The 22116-nt window shown below is 40.1% G+C and overlaps 1 protein-coding gene across 1 annotated transcript in view; it reads left to right on the forward strand.

Moving 5' to 3' along the window:
* The window catches only part of f3a (coagulation factor IIIa), a 51120-nt gene extending 33640 nt beyond the window's left edge, over positions 1 to 17480 (forward strand). The window contains exons 3-6 of the mRNA XM_069939085.1: positions 3317 to 3507; positions 5324 to 5505; positions 11947 to 12100; positions 16863 to 17480. Of these exons, the coding sequence (XP_069795186.1) occupies positions 3317 to 3507; positions 5324 to 5505; positions 11947 to 12100; positions 16863 to 17002 (667 nt within the window). The 3' untranslated portion in view covers positions 17003 to 17480. The remainder of the gene's footprint in view (positions 1 to 3316; positions 3508 to 5323; positions 5506 to 11946; positions 12101 to 16862) is intronic.
* Positions 17481 to 22116: the final 4636 nt, after the last annotated feature.

Consider the following 22116-nt stretch of genomic DNA (forward strand, 5'->3'; position numbering starts at 1 on the left):
CAGGAGTTTCTTTCATTCAAATTGTACAGGAGTTTCTTTCATTCAAATTGTACAGGAATTTCTTTCATTCAAATTGTACAGGAATTTCTTTCATTCAAATTGTACAGGAATTTCATTCATTCAAATTGTACAAGAGTTTCTTTCATTCAAATTGTACAGGAGTTTCTTTCAATCAAATTGTACAGGAGTTTCTTTCATTCAAATTGTACAGGAGTTTCTATAATTCAAATTGAACAGGAGTTTCTTTCATTCAAATTGTACAGGAGTTTCTTTCATTCAAATTGTACAGGAGTTTCTTTCATTCAAATTGTACAGGAGTTTCTTTCATTCAAATTGTACAGGAGTTTCTATCATTCAAATTGTACAGGAGTTTCTTTCATTTAAATTGTACAGGAGTTTCTTTCATTTAAATTGTACAGGAGTTTCTTTCATTTAAATTGTACAGGAGTTTCTTTCATTTAAATTGTACAGGAGTTTCTTTCATTCAAATTGTACAGGAGTTTCTTTCATTCAAATTGTACAGGAGTGTCTTTCATTTAAATTGTACAGGAGTTTCTTTCATTCAAATTGTACAGGAGTTTCATTCAAATTGTACAGGAGTTTCTTTCATTCAAATTGTACAGGAGTTTCTTTCATTCAAATTGTACAGGAGTTTCTTTCATTTAAATTGTACAGGAATTTCTATAATTCAAATTGTACAGGAGTTTCTTTCATTGAAATTGTACAGGAGTTTCTATCATTCAAATTGTACAGGAGTTTCTTTCATTCAAATTGTACAGGAGTTTCTTTCATTCAAATTGTACAGGAGTTTCTTTCATTTAAATTGTACAGGAGTTCCTTTCATTCAAATTGCACAGGAATTTCTATAATTCAAATTGTACAGGAGTTTCTTTCATTCAAATTGTACAGGAGTTTCATTCAAACTGTACGGGAGTTTCTTTCATTCAAATTGTATGGGAGTTTCTTTCATTCAAATTGTACAGGAGTTTCTTTCATTCAAATTGTACAGGAGTTTCTTCATTCAAATTGTACAGGAGTTTCTTTCATTCAAATTGTACAGGAGTTTCTTTCATTCAAATTGTACAGGAGTTTCTTTCATTCAAGTTTTACAGGAGTTTCTTTCATTTAAATTGTACAGGAGTTTCTTTCATTTAAATTGTACAGGAGTTCCTTTCATTCAAATTGTACAGGAATTTCTATAATTCAAATTGTACAGGAGTTTCTTTCATTCAAATTGTACGGGAGTTTCATTCAAATTTTACGGGAGTTTCTTTCATTCAAATTGTACGGGAGTTTCTTTCATTCAAATTGTACAGGGGTTTCTTTCATTCAAATTGTACAGGAGTTTCTTTCATTCAAATTGTACAGGAGTTTCTTTCATTCAAATTGTACAGGAGTTTCTTTCATTCAAATTGTACAGGAATTTCTTTCATTCAAATTGTACAGGAATTTCTTTCATTCAAATTGTACAGGAGTTTCTTTCATTCAAATTGTACAGGAGTTTCTTTCATTCAAATTGTACAGGAGTTTCTTTCATTCAAATTGTACAGGAATTTCTTTCATTCAAATTGTACAGGAATTTCTTTCATTCAAATTGTACAGGAGTTTCTTTCATTCAAATTGTACAGGAGTTTCTATCATTCAAATTGTACTGGAGTTTCTATCATTCAAATTGTACAGGAGTTTCTTTCATTCAAATTGTACAGGAATTTCTATAATTCAAATTGTACAGGAGTTTCTTTCATTGAAATTGTACAGGAGTTTCTATCATTCAAATTGTACTGGAGTTTCTATCATTCAAATTGTACAGGAGTTTCTTTCATTCAAAGACGTTGACAAAGATAATGGGCACTAGCAGGAAGGCAAATTCAAGTGTTGAGAAACCGACTGTCAACAATGTACTAAGATTCATGATCGCCCATGACGTGTTCCATTTATCCTAACCTGTCCTCATTGTACCACATTTTTCTGACCTTACCAATAACTAGTGCAGTTGCGGAACAATCCTTTAGCTGGCTGAAACACATAAAGTCTTACCTTTGTTCTACAATGGGTGAGGATAGATTGTCTTGGTTGGCTTTAGTCTCCATTCAAAGACATTTGGCTACTGAGGTAGATTATAATAATGTAATAGATAACTTTGCTGAATGAAGCCCAGATAATATTTTAATTCAGCAGTAATGTAATTAATGCAGGATTAGTGTAGATTGTTACACAGGAAAGAGTGCAGAAAAGGACTGGATCGAAATGTTGACCATTCTTTTTTTCCCCACTGATTGTGTTTAGAGTAAATGGTTGTTTGATGGTCCATACAGAATTAGTGGGCTGAGGGGCCTGTTTCTATAGGGTCTATGACTCTTTGTGCTAAGGTATCGGAACAAGAGAAAGAGATATAATTTGCATATCTTCTGTCATTTGCAATCAGAAGAGTTTGAAGGAAGAGAGATGGGATGTGCAAAGGATATATTGTCAATTTCTGCTGTTTCAACCCTGCAATCTGGGTGGGGGAAGGTGTTCGGCATGGACTAGAAGGGCCGAACTGGCCTGTTTCTGTGCTGTAATTGTTATATGGTTATAATCTCAGTACCTTTCACTTCAATAACTTTGGACTGCAATTCTTTTCAAATGGTTTGCTTCCTGTAAAAAATTGGAGATTATGATATAACTTCAAGCTGAACACGAAGATCATTTCGGATTTGCTGTATCATGTAGGAAGTTGGAGAAACATTAAATTAACTTTTATTGAATTTAGCCTGTTTAATCACATAATGATGCTGACACATTGCATTAGTTCAACTGATCTAAAAATGTTTTGCCACTGATTTTTGTTTGTACTCAGCATCTGATGCCTGGTGTCAGTGTCCAACAATAGTCGGCCAGCACTGATGGATTCTAGTTGCCCTGATACCACTTTTCCATGGTCGCAATGTCCTGGTGAAACCTTTCATTGGGTTTATCACTGACTCCACCCAGATCAGCTGGAAAGTTCAAGTGCGAATACAGAAAATGTATTTTCAATCGCATGTTGCACTTTGTGGTTTTTATGCTTGAAGCAGGTTAAAAATAGGACAGGAAATTTCAAAAATATGTTGTATCTTTTTTAAAAAAAAAAGTATATGAAAGACCCAAAGGTGTTCATGAAGCAAAATGTTTGTTGTCCAGTGTAATAGAAAGTCTCAGGTCCTGTGGACTAGTTTCTGTCAGTTCTTTTGCCATTATTTTCTTAAATGAGGGAAACTATTGATGTTAAATTTTATTTGAGATGGGAACTTGATGCTGATTCTTATTTTAATATTAATTTAATAATTTTTCATAGCATTAAATCTAACTGGAAGAAGAAGCCAGAGTGTACCAGGATGGCATCCACAAGTTGTGACCTGACCAGCTTGATGCAGAATGTAACGGACACCTATACAGCAGAGGTGCTCACGTTCAGCAGCAGTATTACAGACGAAACTGATGAACCTCCTTACACTAAATCTCCTCCAATTCAACTTTTAAAAGAAAGTAAGATTTACTAAGATGTTGCCTGGATTGCAGTATCTAGAATACGGAGAAAGATTAAGTAGACTGGGTCTTTATTCATTGGAGCGTAGAAGATTGAGGGGGGATTTGATAGAGGTATATAAAATTATGAGGGGAATAGATAGAGTAGATGTGAATAGGCTCTTCCCCTTGACGGTAGGTGAGATTGGAACGAGGGGTCATAAGTTAAGGGTTAGGGGGAAAAAGTTTAGAAGTAACATGAGAGGAAGCTTCTTCACTCAGAGAGTGGTGGCTGAGTGGAATGACCTTCCAGAAGAGGGGGTTGCAGCAGGGTCAATTTTGTCATTTAAGAGAAGTGCATGGATCTGAGGGAATTGGAGGGTTATGGACAGGGAGCAGGTGGGTGGGACTAGTGGAGTTCACTTAAATCAGTGCAGACTAGAGGGGCTAAAATGGCCTGTTTCTGTACTATAATTGTTATATGGTTCTATATGGTTATTGCTTCTGAAAGGAAGAGGAGTCTCATGTTATGAATACTATCACCTGTATTCGCGTAGCGTAGTGAAAGCAGCACAGTGGGGGGGAAAAAATGTTTGACCAGATTGTATTAGGGAATATTAGGATAGGTGACCAACTTGGACCAAAGGTGGCCACTTTGAAGCAGAGGTTCAGTCTTGTTAATGAATGGGGATACCAGGCCTGAAGGATTGAATGATCTACCTCTCTCATTCTATTATCTAAAATTCTGCAGAATGGAATGATATAAAATTAATAGTTTGCAATTTTTCACAGTCTGTAAAAGCAAGGAAGAATTGCATCCAATACAATAGCAACATAAGGACAATATTGTCCATGAATTATAATCTCGAGGTTTTTATTCAAATTTTTGGGGTGGTACTTGAAGCCACAAGTTGGAAATGGAAGTGCATGCAATTGAGTCACATAAGACAGAGGCACCAGACCTTGACAAACAGGTCAGGCCCAAATAGGGGGATTGAGTTCAAGAGTCAGTAGGTCATGTTTCAATTCTCTGGTGAGACCACACTTATTGTGTTCAGTTCTGGTCACCTCATTATAGGAAGAATGTGAAAGCTATGGAGAGGGTGCAGAGGAGATTTACGTGGATGTTGCCTAGATTGGAAATTAAGTCTTAGGAGGCAATGTTAGCAGAGCTCAGATTTTTCTTGTTGGAGTAAAGAAGGACAAGAGGAGATTTAATAAAGGTCCACAAGATTCTGAGAGGCATAGAAAAGGTGGACATCCAGCACCTTTTTCCAGGGTGGAAAGAGCAAACACCAGAGGACTTCTGTACAAAGTGAAGGGAGGAAGGTTTAGTGGAGACATCAGGGTAAGTTTTTTTACACAGAGAGATGTGTGTGCCTGGAATGCCTTGGTGGTAGTGAAGGCTGAAACATTTGGGGCATTTAAGACAGGTACATGGATGAAAGAAAAATAGAGGGTTACGAAGTAGGAAGGGTTTCGTATTTTTGGTAGGAATATATAGGTCAGCACAACATTGAGGGCCGAAGGGCCCATACTGTGCTGTAACATTAAATGTTATTTGAAATGCTAGTTACTCTTTACTTCCTGTGGATACTGCACGGCCTGCTGAGTTTCTCCAGCATATTTGTATATTGCAAGACCCTGAGTCTGTAGAAGAAAGGAATGTTTCTTTCTGTAGTAAAACAGTGAATGACACTAATGTCACTTTTATATTAAATGTATAATTGTCCAAATATGCTATAGTATTTTATATCACAATATAAAACCAATAAAATGATATTCTTATTAGAAATATTTTATTTCTGGTTAATGTTGGCATTTTTTTGTACATCAGCTAAGATTGGACGAGCTACCTTCAAAGTCAACAAAACAACTAATGCTCAAATTCAGTTGACAATAGAAGATCCACTTACTCACATCCGCTTTTCAAATAAAACTCTAAAAACACTACGGGATATTTATGGACCTGAACTTGTGTACAAGGTGCTATATTGGAAGGATCGCTCAAGTGGCAAGGTACTGTGTGTGCAAAGTTTATTTTTTAATTAAAAGAACTAAAAAAAAAAGCAACCTGAATAATGAAATGACAAGAAAACTGCAGAAGGAAAACAGAGTAGGCATTTCAAGTCGATGACCTTTCATTCCAACTGGGAAAAGTTAGAAAACGAGGGGTAAGATTGGGAAAGTAGAGAGAGCGCAGGCTGTGGAAGTGATGTTGTTCATCCTCCTTGTTTGCAGACTTCTCATGCTGCCTGGATTAGAGGGTAAGAGCGATAAAGAGGTTGGACAAACTTGGGTTGTTTTCTCTGAAGTGTCAGAGGCTGATTTTGGCTGGTTGCATCCTTGCCTGGTACAGAGGTGCCAACTCTCAGGACAAGAATAAACTCCAGAGGGTTGTTCACTCGGCCTGCGACATCACAGGCACCAGACTTCACTCCATCGAGGACATCTATATAGAATCATAGATCTTTACAGCACAGAAACATGCCTCTTCGGCCCTTCTAGTCTGTGCCAAATCATTTTTTTCTGCCTAGTCCCACTGACATGCACCCAGTCCTTATCCCTTCACGCCCCTCCCATCCATGTACATTTCCAAATTCTTCTTAAATGTTAAAATTGAGGCAGAGTTTAAAAAATCAGCCTCTACCACCACCCAGACCTTGCCCTCTTCACTCTGCTACTATAGGGAAAGAGGTACAGGAGCTTAGAGACGAGCCCTCAGCGGCATAAGGACGGCTTCTTCCCCTCTGCCATCAGATTCCTGAATAATCAGTGAACCATAGACGCTGCCTTACTTTTCGTGCACTATTTTTTAAATTTATTTTTAATTTATAGTAATTTTGTTGGACGGTTATAATATGAATGTTTGCACTATCGATGCTGCTACAAACACTAACTTTAATGACAATAAATTCTGAGAGGTGATCTGACCAATGTTTATAAAATTCTGAGCAGCATTGATAGGGTAGACAGTCAGAATCTTTTCACCTGAATCACATTACTAGAGGACACATTTAAAGAGTGGGAGCGGAGTTGTAAAAGAGATACGTGAAGCAAACACCAGAGGACATCGCTAAGGATAAAGTCCCTGGAACAGGCTTTAGTTTAATTTGGCCTCATGTTTGGCACAGACATTGTTGGCTAAAGGGCCTGTTCCTGTGCCGTACTGTTCTTTGGCACAGATTGAGTAGAAAAGGGTGGTGTGGGGTAGTGAAGTCCTTGGATGTGTAAATAGAAGTGGAACTGAGGAGAGAGAGAGAAAACAATGCTGGAACTGTGAAACAGAAAACAAAACTGTTGCTAGATCTTAGAAAGAAAAGGGAATGTTGGAACAGAATAGTATATGGAAGGAGAAAAGCTGAGATAAAATTTATAAGGAGGGAAGAGATGAAGTATGAAAGTAGGCGAGCAAATAATATCAAAGAGGATGCAAAAAGCTTCATCAAATATTTAAAGAGTAAAAGAAAAGTGAGAGTAGATATTGGACCACTAGAAAATGATGGAGGAGATGGCAGAGGAACTCCATGAGTATTTTGCATCAGCCTTCACTGTGGAAGACATTAGCAGTGTGTCAGATGTCGAAGAGAATCAGGGAAGGGAAGTGAGTGCAGTTACCATTTCAAGGGAGAAGGTGCTCAGAAAGTTGAAAGGTCTAAGGATGTATCTTGATCCAGATGGATTGCACCCTTGAGTCCTGAAGGAAATAGCGGTAGAGATTATGGAGACATTATTAATGATCTTTCAGGAATCAATAAATTCTGGCACGGTCCCAAAGGACTGGAAAGTCGCAAGTGTCACCCCACTATTCAAGAAAGGAGTGAGGCAGCAGAAAGAAAATGACGTCAGTGGTTGGGAATATTTTGGAGTCAATTGTCAAGGATGTGGTTACAGAGTACTTGGGAGGCACATGACAGGACAGGCCACAGCCAGCAGAGTTTCCTTAAGGAAAAATTTTGCTTAACAAACTTATCGGAATTCTTTGAGGAAATGACAAGCAGGCTGGATAAGGGAGATACAGTGGATGTTTTGTATTTGGATTTTCAGAATGCATTTGACAAGGTGTCGCACATGAGGCTACTTAACAAGATAAGAGCCCATGGTATAGCAGGAAACATAATCGTGTGGGTTGAGCATTGGCTGATTGGCAGGAAGCAGAGCATTGGAAATACAAGGATCATATTCTGATTGGCTGCCAGCTACTAGTGGTATTACACAGGGGTCAGTGTTGGGGCCACTTCTTCTTATGTTGTATATTAATCATTTGGATTATGGAATGAATGGCTTTGTGGCCAAGTCTGCAGATGATACAAAGGTAGGTGGAGGAGCAGGTAGTGTAGAGCAAATACAGAGGCTGCAGAAGGATTTAGACAGATTAGGAGAATGAGAAGAGAAGTGGCAAATGAAATGCAATGTCAGAAAGTGCACTTATATAAATTGGCAGACTATTTTTTAAATGGGGGGGGAATTGAAAACTCCCAGATGCAAATGGGACCTGGGAGTTCTCGTGCAGGATAGCCTGACGATAAATTTGCATGTTGAGTTGGTGGTGAAGAAGGCAAATGCAATGCTGGCATTCATTTCAAGAGGAATAGAATATAAGAATAGGGTGTGATATTGAGGCCCTTATGAGACCTCACTTGGATTACTGTGAGCAGTTTTGGTGTCCTTGTTTATGAAAGAATGTGCTGATGTTGGAGAAGGTTCAAAGGAGGTTCACTAGGATGATTCCAGGAATGAAAGGGTTATCATATGAGGAGTGTTTGACAGCTTTTGGCTTGTCTTCATTGGAATTTAGGAGAATGGGTGGGGAGGGGATATAATAGAAAGATTTTGAATGTTGAAAGAGTAGATGTAGAAAGGTTGTTTCCCATCGTAGGAGAGTCTAGGTCAAGAGGGCTTAGAACAGGTACTTCTTTAGTCAGAGGGTAGTAAATCTGTGGGATTTGTTTCTACAGATGGTTGTGGAATCCAGTTTATTGGGTGTATTGAAGACAGAGATTGATAAGTTCTTGATTAGCCAGGGCATCAAAGCCGGACATTGGGACTGAGTGGGGTATGGATCAGTTAATGATTAAATGTTGGGGCAGACTTGATGGGCTGAAGAGCCTATTTCTGCTCCTGTCTTATGGATTTAAAATATTATAGGTTAATGACTGTACAGCAATGGCTGGCATTTCTGTGAGAAATAAGGAGGGTGCAGGACAGGTATATTCCAAAAAGGAATGGAAATGGAAAAATAACACAATTCTAGGTGACAAGAGAAGTCAAAGCCAAAGTAAAATCAAAAGAAAGGGGACACGAGGAAGCAAAAATGAGGGTGAACATTAGAAGACTGGGGAGTTTTTATACAGAAGGTCGTTAGGATAGAAAATGAAATGAAACTAGCAAATAATATCAAAAAGGATACTAAAACCTTTTTTAAGTATATTAAAAGTGGAAAGAGAGATAAGAGTAGTTAAAGATTGATAGAAAATGATACTGGAGAAATTGTCATAGGAGTCAAGGAGATGGCAGAGGAACTGAATGAGTATTTTGCATCTGTCTTCACTGAGGAAGACATTAGCAGTAAACCAGACTTTTAAAGCTGTCAAGGAAGAGAGGTGAGTGCAGAGAGAAGGTGCTTGGGACACTGAATGGGTTCAGAAAGAAGTAGCTACAGAGATTGTGGAGGCATTAGTAATGATCTTCCAAGAAACATGGTTCCAGGGGACTGGAAAATTGCAAAAGTCACTCTGCTATTTAAAAAGGAAGGAAGGACGCCGAAAAGAGATTATAGACCTGTTGGACAAACCTCAGTGGTTGGAAAGTTGATTGTCAAGGATGAGGTTACAGAGTACCTGGAGGTGCATGACAAGATTAGCAAATTAAGCATGGTTTCCTTAAGGGAAAATCTTGCCTGACAAAACGACTGCAATTTTCTGAGAAAGCCCCAAGCAGACTTGACAAAAGGCCTTTGACAAGGTGCCGCACAAGCCTGTGGAGTTACAGGAAAGATATTAGCATGGGTAGAGCATAGGCAGGAAATGAAGAGTGGGATCAAAGGGTCCTAGTGTGGTTGGCTACTGGTGGTGTTTTGCAGAGGTTAATGTTGAGGCCATTTTTTGCATTGTATGTTAATGCTGTGGATTGTGGAATTAATGGCTTTCTGGTTAAGTTTGCAGATGATACAAAGACAGGTGAAGGGGTAGGTATTGAGGAGGAAATGGATAGGTTTCAGAGAGACTTAAATAAATTAGAATAGGCAAAAAAGTGGCAAATGAAATACAATGTTGCAACGTGTATGGCCATGGACTTTGGTAGAAGGAATAAAAGGATTATTTGGATGGGAAGAAATTTCAAAATCTAGAGGTGCAAAGGGTCTTGGGAGTCCTCTTGCAGGATACCCTAAAAGTTGACCTCCAGGGTGAGTCATTGGTGAAGAAGGTGAATGCATTCTTGGCATTCATATCCATCAGAATGGGGAATAAGAGCAGATAGGTGATGTTGAGGCTTTTATAAGGCACTGGTGAGGCCTCACATGGAGTATTGGATAGAGTTTTGGGCTTATATAAGGAAGGATGTGCTGGCATTGGAGAAGGATCAGAAAAGATTCACAAGAATTATTCCTGGAATTAAGAGATTAGTATATGAGGACCATTTGACAACTCTTGGATTGTTTTCCTTAGAGTACAGAAGATTGAGGGAGAGCCCCATAGAAGCATTTTGAATGTTGAAAGACATGGACAGAGTAGATGCAGCAAAGTTGTTTCCCATGGTAAGGGAGTATAGAACAAGGGGCACAATTTCAGGATTGAAGGTCAGCCATTTAAAACTGAGATACAGAGGAATTTCTTTTGCCAGAGCTACCATGGGCAGCTTGGAGGCCAAGTTGTTGGGTTCATTTAAGGCTGAGATTGATAGGTCTTGGAATGGTTAGGGTATCAAAGGTTATGGGAGAAGACAGGGGAGTGGAGCCGAGTGGATAATGGATTAGCTCATGATGGAATGGCGAAGCAAACTCGATGGGCCTAATATCTCCGATATCATAAGATCTCATGATCTTATTAGAGCTGGTTTGTCCACAAGGACTGCCACATACCTAGATGGAAGATGAGCTGCTCTTCCTTGACCTTACATTGGGTTTTGCTAAGATAATACAAAAGGTCAAAGACTTAAGAAGCAGATTGGGAATGAGACTGTGCTACCAATGGGAAGTGGATGCTGGTAGACTTATTATGGAAGTGTGGAGGAGACCATCTGTTTGCAACGTTGGAAGGGAAGGGCAAGGCAGTTTGTGTTCCGAGGTGGGTTCTTCCCGTGACCTGTGTGGGTTTTCTCTGGGTGTTCCAGTTTCCTCCCTCTCACCCTCCAAAAATGTATGGGTTTGGTAGTTAATTGGGCGGCACAGGTTTCGATGGCTGGAATTGGCTCCTACCATGTGGCAAATCAATTTAATTTTTAAAATGTATCTTTTTCAAGATGGTGGGAATGACGAAGGGTAGTCTGTTGAATGTTGTGGAACGGAAGATGAGAGAAAGGAGAACCATGTCTTTACTTTGGATTGGTGCAGATTGGGTGAGAACAGAAAGTGGGGATTGATGCCGTTTAAACCCCAGGTAACTAGAAGTTCTGCTTGAGGGGAAAGGAAAGCACTAACAACGGAAAATGGAGAGCAAAGCAAATTTCTGCAGATGCTGAAAGTCTAAAGTAAAAGCAGGAACATTTGGAAAAAATCAGCAACTCAGGTCACATCTGGTGAGAAGAGAAACCGAGCTAATGTTTCAGACCTTTCCTCAAAACTAAGAAGGGAAGAACAGAACTAAAGCTCACTTGGGACAGTGAGCTGCCAGAGGAACTCAATGCCCTGGAACCCTTTATCGTGTCTCATTCAAGGTCCTGACCTGAAACATCGACAGATCATTTCTGCCCATGTTGCCCGACTCGCTGAGTTCCTTCACCAGCTCCTAGTTGGGTGAAGAAAGAAGAGAAACTTTGTGAGCTGCATTGGTGGTGGGGGAAGCAGATGTCTCCGATAGGGTAAAACTGGGGCAAGCGTGGCAATTGGCTATAAACAAGGTTATCTGGTCAGTGAGAGAGTAGAGATAAAGACAAAGGAAGGGCCTGAAAAATGAAGAGCAGGAAGACGTGGCCTCCCAAGTCAGACCTATGCACCTTCTGATATAGGATGTGCTGTCAGCGGACAGGTATCACAGATCTGTGAGAAGGGAATAGAGTCCTTACAAGAAACAGGATAGGAATAGGTGGAGAGAAGATAGCTTTTGGGGATGGTAGGCCTGTGTTGAGTGTTGGTCACTAACCCTTGTGTGGAGATAGAGAAAAGGGGAGGGAGGAATCAGAGATGGAGAAAACAAGGAAAATTGCAGCAAAGGTGATAAAACTTTCAAGTTTACAAAGTATGGAAAGAGATAGGGAAACACTACTGAGGACTTACTAATAATTGCTTTTCTTTCTCAACAGAAAACTGTAATTGCAAAAGATCAAGTGCTAATCTTGGATGTTGACCCAGGAGTCAGTTACTGCTTCACCATTCAACCCCATATCAAATCACCATACAAGTATGGGCAAAAAAGTTCATTCCAATGCACATCCTCTAAAGGCGATTTTCTTTCAGGTATGTCATTGCAACTATCCATTCTGCATCCGAAAATAAATATTTCATTTGCAAAGAAAATTTCAGGATCCATTATTTGGGGTGTTGTTAACCATTGACTTCATAGCCAATGAGGTTTGAACAGACAAAGAATTGCTGGGTCAAGCAGAATCCATGGATTGAAAGAGCCATAGATTCATGCAGCATAGAATTGGCCCTTTGTCCTGTAGACGACTCTTTCTTTATTCTAATATTTCCTCTTTTCAAAGTGTCATCTTCCAAAGCATGAGCAGCAATATCCAAAATTGAGATCTCTTTAATCCAACAAATCAAACTACGTGGCTGTTACTTTATGTAGTTTTAATTCATTGATAAAATGGATAAATATTTCGTATAACTTTGCATTAAGATTTTCATAACGATGAATAATAAAACATTTACTGTATGATAGAAATACAAAAGATATATGGAGATCTAAAAAGCTTTGAAAGAGATACACAATTCAAAGAAAAATTTCTCATGCTCACGCTTCCTTCACATCTTGTAGAATGAACAAACGGTTAGCCTGGGTGGATATTATGACATATTACATCTTAGACGCTATGGTAACACTACAAACAATAGTTCTCTTAAAGAGATAGGCACAAAATTACCTAAGAATCAAAAACACAAGGTTTTAATCGTTACATGGACCAACTCCTCGATGCTGACCAAATTGGCATTCTGGGCCAGTCCCTTTTGCCTGCAGTTTATCCATATCCTAACCCTCCTTTATCTGAGATCTTCACACTCACCTTTTAAGGTGCAAGATGAAAGTTCAAAAAATATTTTTAAATTTATTTTAAGTAAAAATAAATATTGGTTCGAAGGGGTCCAGGGCTCTCTGACACATCCTTGCCATTCAATGGCCTTTGAATAGTTTTGAATACCATACATCAAGGATGATATGCAAAGGGGATCTAGGGGGATAACTGGAAGGGTGCCAATAAAGAGTAATTTAAATGCTTGGCCCTTGCTTTGTCCAATATACATGAATGATTTAGATTTAAATATCGGGTGCATGATAATGAAATATGCAAATGCTACACAAATTGGCAACAAATTGAATTTAATGCAATGGTAATGGACAAGATGCAGTGGAGATGTTCGAAATCATCCCACCTGAGTAAACAAGAGGAAACTTCAGCCAAGGGCCTAAGTGACAGTGATTGAAGGCTATTGTCAATGAAGCGGGAGGTGCCAAACAAAGGAAAACTACATAAGGTATCCTGAAAGATGATGGAAACAGATTTGACTGTAACATTCAAGGGGGGGATTGGTGAAGTTCTTGAAAGCACGAGGTATACAGGACTGATTACTTGAGCAGCCCTCTCTCGAGGACCCAGTGCAGAGAGGATGGCTGTCTTCTGCACACTCCAGGATTCTATGGACCCGATCTCCCTTACCAGCCTTACAGACCTGAAGGGGTACAGGCTGAAAACACCCCAGAATCTTTTCAAAGCTGATTTAAGACATTCCTTATCACATTCAACTGTTGACCATTGGCAAATAGTCAGCATGAACATAATTAAATAGTTAAACAAATATAATTCTCTTCTGCACGACATGCAGTTTAAATGAGCCCTATTTCAATACCATGTTACTTTCTTGGTTACCAAATTAGAAAATGTTTTAGTCATTAGGAGCATCGGACAGAGATGAATACTGATTGTTTAAAGATAAATATTACACGATTCATTTAGGCCCCAGCCAAATTATTGTTTGAAAGACTACCCTTCCCGTTTCCAGCAGATGCTGACTTTAAAGGACCACTCCATTATATAATAGTAGCTTTCGCACTTTTTCAAAGTTGGCACCACTGGTAAGACCAACACTTTTGTCCAATCCTAAATTACCCTTGAGAGGTTGTTGGGCAGGTCACGTCTTTGAACTGCAGCAGTTCTTAAGGTGTCAAAAACAGTGCTGGAGAAACTCAGCTGGTAAAATAGTGTACTTTATATAGCAAAGATAAAGATACAAAACTAACATTTCAGGCTTGAACCCTTCATCAAGGTATGGCAGGGTGAGGAGCACAGGCCCATGAGGAAGAGGTAATAGGTGGATAAGGGAAGGGAGCACAACAGCAAACGGGGAAGGGTATAACTCTGTGAATGGAGATGGAAGGAGTAGAGAGCTGGAGGAAAGAAGACAGAGGGATGGGGAAGAGAGGTAAAACAGAGAGTAGGTTGGTCAAAACTAGAGGTCAATGTTAATGCCATCCAGTTGGTGAGCACTCATTCTTGAGGTGGGGTTACTCTCACAACGGTAAAGAGCTCCAGGATTAAAACACACTGACAGTGAATAAACAGAACAGGGGGGGATGTAAGAGGAAAGTTTTTCGCACAGTGAGTGGTGGGTGCATCAAATGTGCCGCCGGCATCAGTGGTGGTACAATGGGATTTCTAAAGAGACTATTAGACGGGTACATGGAACTAAGGAAAATGGAGGGTTATGCAGCAGGGAAATTCTAGACAGTTGATAGAATTGGTTGTTAGGTCAGCATCACAGTGTGGGCTGAAGGGCCCGTACTGTGCAGAAGGTGTTCTATATATCTCCTAATGATGATACTGCACAACTTAGGTTAATTTGTTAGTGGCAGCATTTCCCTGTTTCCATCGCCTTTTTGATTTAGATCAGTGGTTCTCAACCTTTTTCTTTCCACTCACATACCACTTTATTCCCTTTGCCACCGGAGCTCTGTGATCAGTCAGGAATTGCTTAAAGTGGAATGTGGGTGGAAAGAAAAAGTTTGGAAAACCTCTGTTTTTATCGTACCTAATTGACTCGTTATGTGCACGGTTTCATTTCTTCTTTCTTTTCTTTGGCTTGGCTTCGCGGACGAAGATTTATGGAGGGGGTAAAAAGTCCACGTCAGCTGCAGGCTCGTTTGTGGCTGACCAGTCCGATGCGGGACAGGCAGACACGATTGCAGCGGTTGCAAAGGAAAATTGGTTGGTTGGGGTTGGGTGTTGGGTTTTTCCTCCTTTGCCTTTTGTCAGTGAGGTGGGCTCTGCGGTCTTCTTATTATATGGCGAGCTCTCCACTGGCCACCGTGACAGAGGTGCACCAAAGAAAAGGTACAAGGACTGCCTAAAGAAATCTCTTGGTGCCTGCCACATTGACCACCGCCAGTGGGCTGATAACGCCTCAAACCGTGCATCTTGGCGCCTCACAGTTTGGCGGGCAGCAGCCTCCTTTGAAGAAGAAGAAGAAGACCACGGTTTCATAACGCCAAAGGAAATGGGCCTATGACAATTTTTCTCAAGCAAAATATTGCAGTAACAATTGGGTCTAGAGCAGTGGTTCTCAGCCTTCCCTTCCCACTCACATCCCACCTTAAGCAATCCCTTACTAATCGCAGAGCACCGACGGCATAGGGATTGCTTAAAGTGGGATGTGAGTGGAAAGAAAAAGGTTGAGAACCATTGATTTAGATGATCCCCAGGGAACCTTGGCAAGGATCACAGTGCTTTATCGTTAAGAGCAACTGGAGTGGGCTTGCTGCAGTATGAATAACCCAGCTACCTGGACTAATGATCCAAGGACGTATGTGCCAAAGGGAGCCCTGTGCAGCAATTTTAATCAGCATTGCCATTAAAGGGGTATTGTCAGTTCTATAATGAAAGACAGATTGCTGGACATGAATTGTTGTATTGTCATGAGCACTGAAATACAGTGAAAAGCTTTGATTTGTGTGCTATCTAGGCATGTCAACTCATACTCTGAGTAGGCAGTCCTACAATAGTAATTCTGCTAGTGTTAGAATAAAAGGAGAGAATTGTAATATGAAACAGCGCTGATTTACTACGGCTTACAAACAAACAAAGAATACGCTTACTCGTTTCTTCCAGCACACCATGAAGTCAACTTTCTTTTTATTATTCACGAGACAGAACATTGTGTTCTTCAACTCCTCAAACACTACCCAACTAAACTCCTCTGACCTTTCTCATTGGCTCACTGCCATGCGGGTGATCCTGATGCTCTCACTCTCCTCCTGAGATCCATCACCCGTAGACTGACACTTAACACACTCGCGCATGCGTGCTATTACTCACGTGTGTCACATGGCTTACATCATCAGCGGCGGCTGACGCCGCTCCCGGCAAAGGTAAGTGCATGACCCCGTCAAATGCTTGAGGGTCTGCCGGGAGCAGCTCGCAAAATGTTGCTGAGCTCCCCTGCCCTCCTATCAATGAGGGGAGGGCCAGGATCCATCAAAGTTAATATTTGGATGTAACGTAAGATGACATTTCAACTGCTCATTCATTATGCATTTCTAACATTTGTTAGGTCTGCTTTGTTCATGAATGAGTGAGACAAACACCAGACTGAGTCGAAATCAGGGTTCTTTGTTCTTTATTACCGGATTGTAACACTTGCGACTAACAATGTTAGTCGGAGAATGCATTCTGCCGTTATCAGCAAAATGGTGATTTTTTATACCCTTGGATACGTGCTTAGAACATCATCATATCATTACTTGTCCAATGACTAAAACTGTTGCTATCCTTTCCCTGCTAGCTTCCTGCCTCTCAATCCATCAATGTCTCTCTTATCTTGTAAGTACAAGGATGCATTCACATCTTGTTACAGCCCCGCACAGGGTAACTCCTTACACATTCCCATCTCATGATGTTTTACCTTACACATACATTATTGCAATTTGATTGCCAGAATTTGTGGTCCATTTCCTTTGCCCACAACTATTACATGCATTTTGTTTCCTCTCTCCTTTGTCTAGATTACAGCATCGGTGTCTACGCTCTAATAGGATTTGGAGCATTGCTGCTTCTGAGCATTATTATTGGGATATCGGTGTACTTGTGCCGACGCAAGACTGCTCAGAACGTTCCCGAAGCCAATCCCTTGAAGCCAGTGTAGGCGTGACATGGAAGAAGTAGGTTCTCAACAGACAGCTGGGAGCAAAATGATTCTTCTGCATTTGTATCTTTCAATCGCCATTCACAGGTGGATGGAGGAAAGAAAGATTTGTTTCTGTGAAACTATAGGACTAGTCCAGGTACTAAACAAGTGCAGAACAGTTTCTGTTATTTTTCTGACACACTAATTAAGAAGCTCTCTCAATGATTGATAAAGCACTTTCACATGTGGTGGGTTTTTTTCTGCTGGTGTCTGGGTAGTTCTCTAATGCTGTGAACAGATGTAAATTTATTTAATAACCAAGTCTTAATTATTTTTCTTTATAATGATGGGTACTTTGGATTCTTATGTATATTGGGGTTTATTTATCTTGAATATCTTTCAAAGGGAAATATATCTTTTGTATGAGTAATTTTAAACTTTTTTAAAAATAAAATGAGACTGACAGTACTTAATAAACAATAATTTTTGGGAACAATGAGAATGTAATTGCTCTTACTTCAAAATGTGTTCCTCTTTACTGGAAGGGTTTCCGACAATGAGTGTCTGCTGAGGTATGTTATGAAATGGGTTCTGCTGTAACAGTAACAATACCAAATAGCTTCTATTTGCTGTAATTTCCTACCTCCCTCTTTCTTACTCCCTACTTTATCTTCTTTTCACTTTCTGCTTCACATTACATTAATATGATCTTTTACAAACATCGAAGGAAATATAAAATAGGAATTGTTTACTTTCTTTCACTCTCCTTGCAAGTGGAAAGATTCCACAAGAAGGCTAATACAATGACTTCTGGATGAAATAACCTCCAGCATAGCCCCATGATCCCTCGTTCATTTACTTCACTGCTGTTTAGATTTAAAGATGACTTTCAGTGGTCTGAATTGCATGCATATTAATAAATTATTTATCTTTAACAGATTTAGGAGCCTGTAAATGGATGTCTATAGATTAGCAATGGGGAGTTCATCCTAACCCCGAGGAGAGTGAACCTGTGGAAATGGTGCCAGGGGACTGACTGTGGGTGGGTTCAAATGAGAGTTGAGTCAGTTCTTACAGGGGCAGGGATAACTTCGGGCCAACGTTAAGTACCTGTATGGATAACGTTCTGTCCTCATGAATTCCTAATAGGTTTCAAAGGCCAAAGGAATTTTCCAGGCTAGTTTATCCTCAGTTTTCTTTCTCTCTTGCAAGATATTAGATAATCATATGATTGCGATGGGAAGTGCCCCAACACAGCAGTGGAGCCACAGTGAGCTGTTGCAGGGGGCATGGTTTCAAGCTTGACATGGCTGCTTAGCTGTATTCAAATGAGTAATAGAAGGGATTTGTACCTTTTGCAGGCAGTGGTCATTAGCTGTATGTTAACATTGTACTTTATCATAGGATTGTAGGCAGGAAAATAGGCCAGTTTCCACATCAAAATCCATGCTGACTCTCAACCCATTTGCAGATCCTACATTAATCACGTTTTACTCGCCCCACATTCTACCAACACCCCCCCCCCCACCCCGATTCTACTACCTACCTATAATAGAGGTAATTAATCTGCCAACCTGCACGTTTTTGGGATGTGGGAAGAAATGGAAGCACCTGGAGGACACAGGGAAAACATCGCACTGACAGCAACCCAAGTTTTGGGTTGAGACGGTGGCTCCACTCGCTGGGTTTTGCGTCACCTTCATCTAACTTCCAAGGTTACATTTTGGTGCCAATTTGCTTGCGTGTAGATTTACTCAATGGCATATCTCCCATTAACATCTTGTCACAGTGAGGGAAGTGTTCCACTGGCAAAAGTACAGAAATCTCTTGGCTTAAACACGTTGGGCAAATAATCAAGCAAAACACAAACCAATTCCATTGATGAACAGATAACATGAGACAAAACAATAAGCTTGTTACTTGTTGAATATTGGCTTTTCATGAAACAAAGGATGCACCACATTTTTTTTCAGTTAAGTTTGATCTTGTATGCACCATGCCCATGCGTCATAGACATTGTCATACCTTGAATCAGCAATTTTCACCTGAGTTTGAGATGGGTGTTTACAAAATATACGTGGTAGGAAGGTTCTTTGTTTGGCCAATATTTTTTTTGCTATATTTCATGGACAATGGGAGAATACAGTGTAAAAGAAGCGACACATCAAAGCATAGGCTCTGTAAGTCCCCCTCAACACCACATTCAACTTGGCAAGTTCAGCAAATTATTTGTCTCTCATTTGTGCCAGAGGAAAGAAAATTCATCCTCTTTGCAACACCTCCCCGAGCAGTAGCTTGGAATGACCCTCTTCTGCCTCTTGGCCTTCCCTCTGGTATATTTGAAGAAATTAAAACCATCAGTTGGCTTTTATTTAAAATAATATATTCTGACTATGGCACATTTTATTTTCATGAAAAATCTGTTTGGCCTGCTGCAAGTAAAAATGTTGGTGCATATGTACATTCTATGACAGGTATGACATGAAACATTACGACTGCATCATTGGTAAAGTTTCAAGGCCAAACTTCCCACAACTTCTCACAAACTGAATACATAAATAGCACAAAAAGGATGACATATGATCTTGCCATTGAATGTTTGAGGACATCCAGCATCAATAGTCAGCTTAACAATCCAACAGCTTGCTTGTAAAAATAGACCAAAGTGGAGTTAGCACCCAGTGATTCCCAACTGAGTAATCAGTTGTGACACATATTCTAATCACCATAACGAGGTAGATTTTGCTGCACCCAGCAGCTTTCTACATCCTGTTCTAGTTTTCAACTGTTTTCTCTTGAACAAAATGACTCCAGAAAGGCCAGCCTGTGATGTTATATTCCTTTCCCCGTGTACTGACGCCAGGAATGAGAAAATGATGTTTGTCTGCTCCCTTTGCCAACAGCATGTATTCCAGTGGTTAAAATGTATCCTCAGCAATGGGACTTGGGCTTGGCCTCACAAAGAGCCCCATAACCATTGAGACTTTTCCCTTTTTATGTATCAACAGGACAGTAGGTTATCAGTGCTTTAAAGATTATAACCCCCTCCATAAATCTTCGTCCTCGAAGCCAAGCCAAAGAAGAAGAAAGATTATAACTGTTCCATGTGGGAATGTGGTGTTGTAACTGATTCTGGGAATTTTTTTTGCTTAGATGTGAATATAGATAGATTTGCTGCAATCTTTACAATGGTATTTTGGTAACATATTGCCTGTGCTAAGTTTGTGTATGAGAATTGCACTAATGTTCATTTCTAGTCCCACTGAAATGATTCGTGTCTGGGTTCTTAATGTATTAGCTCACAAGTGACTAGGCTGAACACTCACATCAGAAATTTCTGATCACCAATTTGATTCACTTCACTGCATTCTTGTCAGTGTATTCCTGACATATATCATGTATAATGAGCTCTGAGAGGGGAGCCAAGTCTTCTGTAGATGGCCATCACATTGCCCAAAGAACAAGGCTTTTTAAGAAGCTGTGACGTCAGAAGCATATCTGAAACAAAGATGCTTCAGCCATTGGTCTCTATCCTATCAGCAACAATTCCGCCTTCTCCTGGTCAGACAACTGTTGACAGCTGCAGCTGTAGGCAATCAAGTGGGTTCTCGTCTTCACTGAATCGCTTGCTCTGATCACCTTTGCGGCAAACCACTCTTGCATGTAATTGTCCGGTCAGGCACACCGGTATTGGTCGATTGTATCTGTGGCCCCTCCCAACAGGCTCCTGTATAAAGGTCACTGTTCCACAGCCCCCTCCTCAGTGCAGGACAGTCGAATAGTATGGATGTGTTTGTGTTCTTTGAATAAAAGGCTATTGGTTTCTTAACAGTCTTTCGAGTAATTGATGGTGCATCAACCTTGTAGGGGAGACATTCCAAGGAAAGAAAGAAAAATCCACCCAGTCTCAAAAATTCTGGCCTAAGAATTAGTTAAATACCAGAATATAAATACTAAATTCTGCCTCCACGAGGTGAAGTGAAGCCATTTTATTATGTGGTTTGTGTTTACCTTCAAATGTGTACACACACACACACACACACACACACACACACACACATGCACACAGTCAAACACACACGTGCACACATACATCACAGACAGTCATGCACACATACACACACATCACAGACAGTCATACAAACATGTACATGTGCACACACGTACACACGTGAGCTTACATACATACTTTCAGAAAAAAGCCTATTTTCTTTCAGAGAACAGTCATAACTCCTTCTCATTTCAGTGAAAGTCTAATAGCTACAAGTTGCATGGCCAAGGATCTTGAAATTGTTGATAATCTGATACCATATTGAAACAATGCATTCAATTCTAATGAGTCAACAATTTTATCATTTACTCTGAGCTCATCCCTTCACAGAATCTCGACCTGGGGGTTCAATTAAAAGATCCTGAATACAGCTCCACCCAGCCCTGGCACTGGCAGGACTGTGCTGAACCACAGGGCCCCTTCTGAAGGCTCAAATTTCAGAGTGGTTCCAACCTTTCCATTCACTTTGCTGGTTCTATGGGGCTGGCAGAGAGGGTGATTTCAAACTACAGTTGTTTATTCAGGAATGTTTCAGTTCGCAGCTTGCATTGATGTAGCACTTTTGTCCCACAGCATCAAGTCACAGTCACTCAACTTGGTACCTTTGACCTAACTCATCCATAGAAAATAGAACAACCCGTGTCTGCGTGGGTTTCCCCTGAGGGCTCCTGTTTCATTCCATCCTTCAAAAATACACCGGGGTGTAGGTTAATGAAGTGTAAATTGGGCGGCACAGACTCATGGTCCGAAATGGCCTGTTACTGTAATGTATGTTTAAATTTAAATTTAACCTTTAACATTGGTCAGACCACACTTGGAGTATTGAGCACAGTTCTGATTGCTAGACCACAGGAAGGATGTGGCAGCAAGAAAGAGAGAGAGAGTGCTGAAAAGATTCACCTGGATATTACCTAGTGTGGTAACTTCTATTTTGAAAAAGAACCACTTGACAACTTCAAGCTCAAAAGAACAACTTTATATGGAGCAGCAAAACCATATATACACACAGAGATTGGTTTTGTGGAAGTGTTGAACTGGAGCTGTGTGTTTGGATGGCTACGTTCAGAATTATTGGTGAATT

This window comes from Narcine bancroftii, chromosome 5 (assembly GCF_036971445.1).
Source record: "Narcine bancroftii isolate sNarBan1 chromosome 5, sNarBan1.hap1, whole genome shotgun sequence".
In the NCBI taxonomy this organism is placed as follows: Eukaryota; Metazoa; Chordata; class Chondrichthyes; order Torpediniformes; family Narcinidae; genus Narcine; species Narcine bancroftii.